This window comes from Tursiops truncatus, chromosome 1, assembly GCF_011762595.2.
Source record: "Tursiops truncatus isolate mTurTru1 chromosome 1, mTurTru1.mat.Y, whole genome shotgun sequence".
NCBI classification, from domain to species: Eukaryota; Metazoa; Chordata; class Mammalia; order Artiodactyla; family Delphinidae; genus Tursiops; species Tursiops truncatus.
The window spans coordinates 125,766,437-125,778,688 of NC_047034.1; the positions used below are offsets into that span (position 1 = coordinate 125,766,437).

General features: G+C 41.1%; 1 protein-coding gene and 1 long non-coding RNA gene across 16 annotated transcripts in view; one reads left to right on the plus strand and one right to left on the minus strand.

The window, feature by feature from the left end:
• The window catches only part of GNG12 (G protein subunit gamma 12), a 125,201-nt gene extending 120,161 nt beyond the window's left edge, over nt 1-5,040 (plus strand). For 11 of the 15 annotated variants that reach the window (XM_073788540.1, XM_073788532.1, XM_033865175.2 and 8 more), the window contains one exon: nt 1,031-5,040. In XM_073788540.1, the coding sequence (XP_073644641.1) occupies nt 1,031-1,156 (126 nt within the window). In that variant the 3' untranslated portion in view covers nt 1,157-5,040. The remainder of the gene's footprint in view (nt 1-1,030) is intronic. The other 4 variants (XR_012324363.1, XR_012324361.1, XR_012324365.1 and 1 more) reach the window with 1 other exon arrangement.
• On the minus strand, nt 4,433-11,654 carry LOC141275867 (uncharacterized). The gene is made up of 2 exons (XR_012324367.1): nt 10,108-11,654; nt 4,433-5,619 (listed from the first exon to the last, which is right to left on the minus strand). It is a non-coding gene; the product is annotated as an uncharacterized lncRNA (long non-coding RNA).
• Between the last annotated feature and the right edge of the window lie 598 nt (nt 11,655-12,252).

The window sequence follows — 12,252 nt, forward strand, 5'->3', positions numbered from 1 at the left end:
ATTCACCAGTTATTAGCATTTTACCCACTTGTTTTCTCTGTCTCTACACACACACACACACACACACACACACTCACAAAACTGACATAATTTTTTCTTTAAATTTGTTGCAAGTTATTTGCAAACATCGTGACGCATCGCCCCTAATACTTCACCATCTGTCTCCTAAGTATAAGGGCATTCTTCTGCGTAACCACAGTACAGGGATTACATTCAGATCAGCTGCTCATAGTATCTAACACATAGTCCAGTTTCGAAGATTCCAGGCCACTCACTTTTCAGAATGGCCTTCACTTTAGATGGGATTGTTTGCTGACGATCAAATTCAGGCTAAAAGTTTGGGCAGAAAGACTAGCTGGCTGGTGGCAAGTCTTCTGCACTCACTCCAAGAGACATCTGATGTCAGTTTGATCACTTGGTTAACGAAGGCCTTATCTGCCAGATTTCTCCATTTAGAAGTAACTTTTCCCTCTTTAAGTAACAGATAATCTGGGAGTGATACTTTGGTTATCCTGTTCTCCAACAGTCTTCCACCCAGTGGGTTAGCATTCAAATACCTTTCAAGTTTGTAAATATTTAAAAAAAATTTTTTTTTATTGAAGCATAGTTGATTTACAGTTTTGTGCCAATCTCTGCTCTACAGCAAAGTGACTCAGTTATACACATATAGACATTCTTTTTTTATATATTCTTTTCCATTATGGTTTATCACAGGATACTGAATATAGTCCCCTATGCTATACAGTAGGACCTTGTTGTTTATCCAACCTATATAGTAGTTTACTTCTGCCAACCCCAAACTCGCACTCCATCCCTCTCCCTCCCCCCCGCCTTGACAACCACCAGTCTGTTCTCTATGTCTACGAGTCTGTTCGTTTTGTAGATAGGTTCATTTGTGCCATGTTTTAGATTCCACATATAAGTGATGTCATAGGTATGTGTCTGTCTGACTTACGTCACTTAGTATGATCATCTCTAGTTGTATCCTGTAAATATTTTCTTTGTTTCCTTTGGTCTGTCTGCGCACCAGGTTTCAAAGGCATCAGCGGACCTCATGTCCTACTGCGAGGAACATGCGAGGAATGACCCTCTGCTGATGGGGATACCAACTTCAGAAAACCCTTTCAAGGATAAAAAGACCTGCATCATCTTATAGAGGAGTAGTGAAGTGGTTCCTCCCCTCTTCTCAACAAAGCAAACGATGAGCAGCTCCTTGAAAAGATTTACCTTCGGCTTATTTGGTAACCACTGCTAATAACTAAAATGCTCTTAAGTAACTTGGAATCATGGACTCTGAAGTCTTTGTTTTCCAAGTTGTCCTCTCTCTAAAATGCCCTTTAATGAATTAATAGAGAATAACAATCTTGTTTTCCATTCGTTAACTCTGGTGTCATATTGGGTTACTGCTGAAGGAAAGTTGGTCTGGCCTTTTAAAAAAACAAATATGTGAATGATCCAGTTAAGACCTAAATTACCTAAGGACTCGTCTTGATTAAAATGCCAAGAATAACTTGTCCTAAAGCCTTTCTCTCATAGTATATTCTTAGTAGGGTTATGCCAATCTGTACAGTATAGGTGGGTGAGGAGTGTTTTGTGTATATATATATGTGTGTTTGTATATACACATCTCAAAGCTTATTTCCCTATTAAAATGTCTCTCTCTCCAGACCATCAGTTCAACTCCAGAAGAAGTTATACCTTTATCTTGAGCTGTGTGTGGGTAGAATTAAATTCTTTTCTCATAGTTATTGTACAAAAAGTAAAGAACACCCTGAAGACTGCATTCATTGTCATTGAGTAATGAAGGCATCTCTCTCCTCTTGAAATCGTGCTGACCTCTTAGGCTACAGTAAACTGTGCCAATTAAAATTTAAAAACTGAACTAAAAGCCCTTTTATGATAAGACTATTAATTCACCAAGGGCTTTCGGGCTTCAGTGATCCTGCGTCTAGAAAAGGGGAGGAGGCCCTTGGGGAGTACCCTGGGCAGCTGTGCCCCAGGGCTCACGTTCTCTGGAGCAGGGGTAGACACCTCTGAAATTTCCACTCTAACGAGGGGAGCGAGACAGAGCAGCCGTGAGCCGGGCCAAGAGAAGAGCAGGAATGCGTGAAAAACAGCTGCTCTCCTTGGCCCAACTTTGTGATTTAGCTCACTTTCTCTGCCTCCCCTCTATCTTTCCTCTGCCACCAGAGCATGTCCTCAGAGGTAATGTTCACCTCCCAGCCCCAAGTGGGCAGATCATGATGGGGAAGAAACATACATACAGAAAGAACGTAAAGGTATCAGACACTTACTTACTTAAGCTCTTTTCAAATACCTGCAGCGTCATCGTCATCCCTAGCTTGTCCTCACACCATCTGAGAGAGGCTAGGATCCAGTGGTTCGCTACCTGGGCCCACGGTTCCAGCAGCTGGGTGTTGGGCTCCTTGATTTTCCTCTGGGCATGATGGTCCTGCCACACATCCTTAGAATTTCCAGTGGCAATGCCAAAAGAAGGCATCTCCTGTGGCCAGAGGGTATGTTAACTTTATCAAAGAGGAAGAGAGGGTCTTTTAAAATGCTTATTTATGGGCCCAAACCATACATTAGACCTTTGATATTTTAATTCAGCTTCAGTTCATTAAAAACAACTACTAATGAACGATTTAAAATATTCTCAGAAAGGATCCCTCCCCAAGAAGGAATTATTTACAATGGTTTTCCCTAGTTCTGTAGTCCTGCCCTGTAGCGCAAGCCCCTTTTAAAATCTAATGTCTGAGCTTTGAGCATTATGCTGATTGTGGGTGAACAAATGCAGTACTGTTTCCAAACTGCTCAAATATATTCCGTATTTCTCCAAGTCACCTGCCTATTCAGCATTGTGAACGGCCCTCACTCTTCCAGGACCACGTGGAAATCACGCCACCGCTGTTACCCTCTTGTCATCTATGCTTAGTTCTGCAAAACGCCCAGTTTCCAAGTAAATTATAGGCACCTGTTGGAGAGAGAACGGTTTTTCCTTTCAAAAGGTGATATTTGAAATGTACATTAATAAGACAACTTTACATTTACAGCTTCACTTAATGAGACATTCTTTTTTTATAAGTATATTTTTCTACTGATAGTTTCAGAACACTAATCTTATTTTCACTCTGATTTTTACCATGTTTCTTTAAATATTTATAATGTCGCTTGTTACAAAATATTTTCGTGAAATTACTTTTATTATACTGCTATGTACACATTTTTGGTAGCAAGCGTAGTTTATGCTTTAGTACTAAAACATGTTCTTTTACCTATAACAGAAAACAAATATGGTTTGCTGTATATTTGTTAACATGCCTGTAGTGGTAAGGAATGGACTTGAGGTCCCAGGAGATTTCATTTTTATTTTTGCTGGCCAGATATCATAAAGGCTACGAGTATGAAAATCATGTAACTTCCTAACCAGGTATAGGGTATGTTTAAGAAAAGTGATATCAAATCCTTTGATGCTGGACCCGAGGGGGAGAAAAATTGTAGCTAAATGTTGATTTACTTATAACTAGACATCTATGTGAGAAAAATATAATATATGTATACATATATATGATATGCAGAAGTCACTTTTATTTATCAGGCTTTATTCTACTTGTAAAGCCACAGTTTATTTGGCAGCAACTGGTTTTTGATAATGACAGACAAATGCCCAGTGTGTGTTATTTTTTCCAACTACCACTATAATGACACACCTAATCACTTATGTGCATGCAACTCCTTGCCTTCATATCTATGAAGCTATTTAAATATGTTCACTCTACTTTGTCTGCAATGCTGCTTCTGTTAACAGTGATCTCTTCTTCCATGCTTATATCTTCATTAGTGCGTCGTAAATCTGTCCAATTGAGGCCTCAGGACCATGGCAAGATATGCTAGACAGAATTTCATGACTCCAAAGTATTTTACAGAAACACTTTTTTTTAACTAGAGAAACACTTTCTATACCAGGTGGTTCACAAGCTGTAGGTTTTTTTCTAAATAAGAATCAGGTTTTTACATTTCTTGACCTTATTATTAAAATGAAAAGTGCCATGCTTACCCTTTAAAGGAAAGACCTGATTTGCTTTCTCTCTATTGGGACTACTTCTGTGCTTTACTAATCTTTCAACTGTCAGAAAAAAAAATTATACCAACAATTTAGTAATTTTGAGGCATAAGGTAGTTAGTTTAGGTAGTGCAGGATGTGCCAAACTTTCCCTTCAGATTCCTCCTTCTCAGTCAGTTTGCACCTAAGAGAGTGTCATCTGAGTGATTACTCTGAATTTTAACAGCTATATAGTCCCAAGAAGTAAATCACAGTACATGTCAGTCCTTTCTCAATAAACATAATACCAGAGTGTGTTAGGACTTGTATTGACCTTTTATGGTAGATCTGTTAATAGGAAAAAAAAATACATTGAATCATCAAGTAGAATTATCTGTATGTTAAAATAGAACACTTACCTAGAGCTGGGTGGCCTGGATCATTCGTTGTCTAGCCAATCCTGTGTCCCTGTGTTGTGTGACTTTGAACAAGGCACTCCATCTCTCTGGGCCTCCATTTCACCATCTGTAAAACAGGGCTTGAAGTAGATGATGGCGGAGATTCCCCCCGTTCCATCCAGCAGCCTATTACCCCTCTACTGGTCCTGCCAACATGTTGGTGCTATATGCTGCTTCAAATATAGAATTGGTTTGTCTATTGTGTGTGCTCATTTAATAGCTTATGAAAGGCCTTTTTGTTATATGGCTTTTTTTCTAGTTTTATGGACTTGATTACTGTAATAATGTCTTGTTTATAGCCATGTAACTATAAACATACATTCTCTTGATGTCTCAGTAAATTTGCATTTGGTATATAGTTGATGGAATTGTTGTTTTATAACATTCTTTGACTACTCATCTGTCCAGCATCTTATTAACCTAAACATTGTGATTATTCTTTGGAAATCTGTTCTGCAGAAAGAATAAAAGCATTTACTTGATAGCTAACGTGTTCACAGATTTGAAAGAAGTTTCATTAAAGCACTGTTGCTCTCTTTACTGGATCAGTGCCTCCTTGAATCTTCCTACTGTACTTTGCTCAATAAATTAACAGAAGACCAATTCTCTTCCCCTTTTCCTGCATTCATTCAGTTAACATTTTCTGAGCACCTGCTGAGAGCCAGGTATGGAACTCAGGCTCTGATTACACTCAGATGAATAAGGCTCACACCAGCCCGTGAGAAGCTCACAGTCTAGGGCAAGGAAGGGTGGGAATAACCAATATATAAACTAATAATTATAGTACCGTGTGCAAAGTGCCTGAACTCAGGTGAACACACAGTGCCGTGAGAGCCCAGGGGAAGGAGGGCTACCTCCATATCAGCAAAGTCTGAGAAGGCTTCCAAGGGAGGTGGTGTTTGAACTAGGTCTTGAGAGACGAAGAAACCCTGTATGTGTTGGAATGAAGTCTTGGGAGGGAATGACAGGAGGAGGAGAAAATTGAGCTCAAAGCTAGTGTGCAGAGCATCTCCCATACCACTTACCCTGCAAGCAGCCGGAAGGCAGTGGAAGTTGTTAAGGAGGAGTGGCGTAGTGATTCACAATGTGTGGAAGGCTCTTTCCCATCCTGAGACCCGGCTGTGACCACAGAAACAGACAACAAATGGAAAGGTCATCAGACTTGCAGACTCATATTCACCAAGTGTTTGTTGAAGGTACCCTGCCTCCTGCCCAGTCCCTTCCTCCAGAGCTGGGATTCCCACAGAGATCAAGGGAGGGACAACGTCATCCAGAAAGCCAGAGAGAAGGCAGCCAACAAGGTTATGGGCTGGGCAAGCTAAAGAGCTGCCCCCTGCTTCCGAAAACCAGCACACACACACTACAAAGGGTAGGGGCAAAAGATAGACAGCCACTCAGCCCTTCCTAGGAAAGGACTGAAGAATTTAGACACGTTGGTCATGAAAAACAGGCAGCAGCAACTGACCAGGACTTTCACTGGCTCAGACCAAATTACCAGAAGTCCCTGTGACTTTCAATGGAAGACGGGCTTGGGGGTGGTAGATGGGACCTGGGTAGGGATAAGGGGATGGAGGACAGTGAAGCTGAAATGGGTAGACTAAGTAAGTAAACGTGGCAGATGAAATGGTATGCAACCTTAATGGTGTGAACAAAGAACTCAAGCCTGCTGGTAATGTGGGAGCTAAATGTGGAGATGCAGGTCCAGCTCTCCAGGACATGCGCTGTGACCAGCTTCTCATCGGCAATGTTACACATATACATAAGGACATTCACCATAAGCCTTCTTACTTGGGGCTAGGTGGACAGTCTTTTGAGTCCCTATGTCTACATTTATAAACTTTGGGCTCACGGCTCTGACTATGTAGAACCTGTCCTGCCATCAGCTCTAAGCCATCTTTGCACAACCTGACGTGACTATTGCCTATAGCTTGCTTTCAGAGCATGGCCCTGCTTGCTACTTTACCCCTTTGCCGCTGTGAGCAGCAAATAACGTTTCCCTTCAGGTGCTTCCCCCATTGCTGTTTCCTTATCTGAGTCAATCATATCTATTAAAGGCCATTTAACTATAGGCCAGCCCTGGGCAAACATATATATACAGCTGGTCTCAGGAACCCTCACCTCAACGATTAATTTTTTAAGAAACCAATATTTTCTCTGCACTGGAAGAAAATGCAGTCCAAATAAATGTATCCTGAAATGCTATATGACTTAATATATTAATCTGTAGAAGACAACTGATGCTATAAAATAGAACTATGGAGAGAGCAATGCTTAGCACAAAGGAGCAGAAGTTAACGTTTGAGGTGTATTGAGAAGTAATTTTACATACAAAGCATTTTTATACCCTGTAAATCCTCCTAGGTAATCTATTCAATAATGAAAGCAAGTAATTGGACTGGCCGAGATATATAATGGGAAGGTCTCGAATCTGCACGTTAAATCTGCAGCTGAGACATCTATGTGCAAATTGCTACTCCTGGTCTCTAGATCCAATCATGCCATCTTCACACACACACACACACACACACACACACACACACACACACACATACACAGCTTAGTGATAGAAGAGAGAGCTCCAGCCACAAAAGACCTGAAATCTGGTCCTGACATAGGACATTAACCATGTGACATCACAAAGACCCTGTGGATCTGTAAGTTGATATGCTGGGGGCAGGGGAAAAGCAGTCACTCACTGAGCAAGTTGTGATATAAAGTTCCCTTCTAAAACAGATTTAAGTAAAAAGTAAGCCAATTTATATTTTCAAAAATGTGGGTATATAATAGCACAGCTTGTACTTGGATGTGGCAAAAATGGTAAAGAAGCTTCACAGTATATCTGAAGACAAGCATCCCTTTGGAGAATCGTCCATGTGCAGCAGATCCTTCCTACTTTTAACCTTGAGACATTTTCCCATGGCCAACGCATTAGAATTGCTTTATTGTAGATAAACCCTTGTAGATCTGACATCAATGAAGTACATTTCAATATAGCTCATACATCTGTCGATATTTACAGACATCTGTGTGAGGCCCTGGGGAAAGGAGGGACCAAACACTGACACTGGGCTGGACACTCCACATGTATCCTCCCATTTAAGCCTCACAACAACTCTTGAAAGGAAAGTAGACTTTATTTAACTGTATGCTACAGATGAGGAACTGAGGATCAGAGAAGTCAAGTGAGTAATGCAGGATCCAACAACTAAGAAGTACAGACCCTAATTCCACACACCCGCGTCAGCTAGATTCTACAGCCCATAGTCTGTCTTCATAACTGTAGCATGGTTTGAATGGGGGGGGGGCAGCAGGGAGGCAAAATAACTTCGGGAATTTTAAAATCAATCAAGTGAGAAATAAAACTACCATATGACCCAGCAATTCCACTCCTGGGTGTGTATCTGAAAAGAACAAAAATACTAATTTGAAAAGATACACGCACCCCAATGTTCATAGCAGCATTATTTACAATAGCCAAGATATGGAATTAACCTTAGTGTCCATCAACAGACAAATGGATAAAGAAGATGTGGTATATAAATATAGTCAATGGAATACTACTCAACCATAAAAAAGAATGAAATTTTGCCATTTGCAAGAACATGGATGGGATTTGGAGGGTATTATGCTAAGTGCATTTAGAGAAAAACAAATACTGTATGATATCGCTTATATGAGGGGTCAAACTAGTGAATATAACAAAAATGAAACAGACTCACAGATATAGAGAACAAACTAGTGATTGAGGGGGAGGGGCAATATAGGAGTAGGGAATTAAGAAGTACAAACTACTATGTATAAAATTAGCTACAAGTATATATTGTACAGCACAGAGAATATAGCCATATTTTATAACAACTATAAATGGAGTATAACCTTTAAAATTGTGAATCACTATGTGGTACACCTGAAACATAATATTGCATGTGAACTCAATAAACAAAAAAATTTTTTTTAATTTAAATAAACTTAAGTAATGTAAAGTGAGCAAACTGGTTCCTTAGTAATCAAGAGCCTAATGTACTGGACCTTAAAAATAAACAATACTAGACTCCAGGCACTTACTATGGGCAGGTACTATTCTCAGCATTTTGCATCTCTTAATTCATTTAATTCTCACAACAAACCCATGAGGTCGCTACTATTATTATCCCTACTTTACATATGAGAAAATGGAATTTCGCAGAGATCCAAAAGTGCATTCGATATGCTTTTTTTAAAAAACTGCATTTTTTCATGAGTTGTCAGTATGAAGTAAGAGAAAAAACATCTTAGACTCAGGAAATGTGGGTTCTAGTTGGACTGCCACTAATTTGCTGTGCAACCTTAAGACTTTTATGACTCCTGTTCCTGTTTCCAGAAAAAAAAAAAAAAGGAATTTTTTAAAGAAGGATTTAGGCTAGGTAATTGTTAACATTTCTTCTAGCTTTAAATCTTATACAAATATGGGAGAGGAGAGCAATTCACTTTGGGTCACTTTTTTGCCATCTTTACCCCCAGTCATTTTACATTTTCCTCCTTGAATCGAAAATCAGGAGGAAAAGAACCAAAGTCTAGAGTATGGGGTCAGAGAAGGGTATGTGGGTTTGCCGAGTATAATTATAGATATTTAAAAGATATTTTAAAAATCACTTCCTGATACTTCAGCTACTGACTCATCATCAGGAAAGGAAAGAATTTTTAAGGAAAAATGAATTGTAGAAAGGTATTTTGTATATAAGCAATTAATAGAATTAAATGAGCAAAGTTCTTCAACAAAGTATCAACAATGTCTCATGAGTTATAACTACAAAAAGAAAAATACCCTACTCGACATTAAATGTGAATAACACAGCATTTGATTTTTAGAAGCAGGACAAAGAGGAATTCATTCATTTGTTGAGCTCCTCCTGGGAATATGGTAGCTCCTACTAGCTAAGTATGTCCTAGGATAAACCCAGAAAAGACTAGGATCTCCCAAGATAGTGAGGGTGGGGATTGGGGTGGGCATTACTGTGCAATGTGATCAATGCTATTATAAGAAGTCGCCCTGCCTAAATGAGTCAAAAAAGGTTTCACAGAGGCGGCACTGTATCAGTTGGGCCTTGAAGGATGAGTAGGAGTTTGTTAGTGAAGAATAGGGAAAGGTTATTCTCAGCAGCACAAAAAGTGTGTACAAACGCTAGGTTCTAAAGAAGTCTGGGTTATCAGATAACAGATCTCTGTGGCAGGAGTATGGGGAGAAGAATGTTGATGAGGCTGGGAAGGAAGTTTGAGTAAAGTCAACAAAGGCTAAGAGTTTCTACTGGTTATAAAAGGCAAGGGGAGGGAGTTGGTAGAGTGGTTTAAGCAGGGTCTTGACATGATAAGCCTTGTTTTCTTAAAGACAGAGTGAAGAAGGAGAATGAACTAGTGGAGAAAAAGTGGCAGTAGTGTTTCTAACCTCTGCTGAGCCTCCAGCAGCATTTTATAATTCTTTTATTGGTCCTTGTTCAACTCCTCCATTCCAAACCTTTAACACCCTACTCAAACCCCCCTATTTATCTCCTTCCCATCAAGCAAATAATCCTGCCTTCCCCATCAAAAACATGCTGGGGCCATTTGGCCTGAATTCTTAAAACTTCCTACCTTTCCACATCCAAATGTCTCCATCACACCCAAGCAAATAACTTCCATCAGTCTCACAGGTGAGCAGCAAGTCCTCCAGCTATTCCTGAAGCCGCTTATCCTCTTTTCTCCTTTCTTATCAAAATGTCCCAAGAGTAGTCCACCTTCCCTGTCTTCTCTTCCTCATCTCCCATCTTCTCAATCGACTGCAGTGTGGCTTTACTCACACCAACAGAGTGAAACTGATGTCATCCAATAAAACGGCCAGTGAACTCTTTTTTTTTTTTTTTTTTTTGGAGGGGAGCTGTGTTGGCTCTTCGTTGCTGCACACAGGCTTTCCCTAGTTATGGTGAGCAGGGGCTACTCTTTGTTGTGGTGCGCAGGTTTCTCATTGCAGTGGCTTCTCTTGTTGCGGAGCTCGGGCTCTAGGTGCACGGGCTTCAGTAGTTGCAGCACACAGGCTCAGTAGTTGTGGTGCTCAGGCTCTAGGGTGCACGGACTTCAGCAGTTGTGGCACACGGGCTCACTAGTTGTGGCCCATGGGCTTAGTTGCTCCACAGCATGTGGGATCCTCCCGGACCAGGGATCGAACCCATGTCCTCTGCATTGGCAGGCAGTTTCCCAACCACTGTGCCACCAGGGAAGTCCCAGCCAGTGAACTCTTAATTTCGAAATTCAGTGGAACATTTCAATCTCTGCTTCAGGGACCCCTCTAACAGTGGGAATTATTCTCTCCTGTAAACTCACCATTCTGCCCCACTAGCTTCTGTGACATCAGACTCATTTTTCCCCTCTGTCTCCTCTTCCTATGTCTGCCTTCTAAAATCCCACCCTCAGTCCCAGGTTTCTATCCTTGACCCACTGCTCTCTTCTTGGAGAGCTCATCCACTCTCACTGTTAGTATACACTGAGGATTCCCAAATCCAAACATCCAGCCCACCTTTTATCCAAGCATCCAACTTACCTATTCTACTGGACATTTTTAACAGATAGTCACACAAGGACTTGAAACAAAATGTGTCCAAGACTAAAGCCATCTCCCCTTGCAAAACTTTAACTGACATCAGTATCATCGTTAAATTGCCCCAGCTGGAATCCTGGGAGTCATTCAAGAATTCCCCTTCATTCCTTACATCTGATCACCCAGTCTTGCCTATTTCATTTCCCAAATATTTCTAAAATCCACCCCTGACTTTCCTCATCAACTGCAAGTTCAGGCATGTATCACCCCTTGACTGAACTACTGGAAAACGTCCCATCTAGACTCCAGCCTCTGTGGTTGCCCCTGGTATTAGGATAGCCAACTGTTTCTGTTTACTTGGGACTGTCTCAGTTTTGGCCCTGAAAGTCTCGCATCCAGGAAATCCCTCAGTCCTACTTCTAGTTGCAAATAAAACTAAAACCCAAGTTTTAGTTGAAAATTAAATTACGCATAATAAAAAATCCATGGGGCTCCCTTCAGGTACAGCTGGATTTAGCTCTGCTTTCAAGTGTCGCCTCTGCCCTTTACTCTCTAATTGACTTACTCTCCGCAGCAGGCAAGCGGCTGCCAGCAAGCCTAGACTCATCCATGAGCTTGGTGGCACTGCAAAGAGACTACAGACTTTTCTACTCTGGCAGAAAATTCTCAGGAAGATTTCTGATTGGCCCAGCTGAGTCACATTATCTATCCCCACACCAATCACCATGGCCAGGAAGATGAGCCAGGCCTATATTCCAAATCTATTTTTGAGGCTGGGGTGAGGGGTGCTAACAAGAAAGAAGGTTCATGGAAGGAAGGAGGGGAGCAGGACAGACACGAACAATGAACAGTTGTCCCTTTACATTACACTCCCCTCAAATCCCATTGCACTGATCTGGGCAATTAAATGCCTCTGAGAAGAGTAAACCATAGACGACTGTTAGCCCATTTTACTTTTCTATATAAAATCCTCGGCGTCCCCTCATTGCCTGCAGGGCAAAGCCATGCTCCTTAGAAGGACATACAAGACCTTCTATGAGCTGGTCTCTGTCTACCTTTTCAGCCTACCTTTCTCCACTCCCTTCCTTAACAGTTAATCCTGTAGCAAACACCACAGACTGAAAGAATCCCTCGTGCACCGCATTTTTCTCCCCTCTCTTCTAACCGTGCTTCAGGATTCAGGTCAAGCATCACCCTTTCCTGGA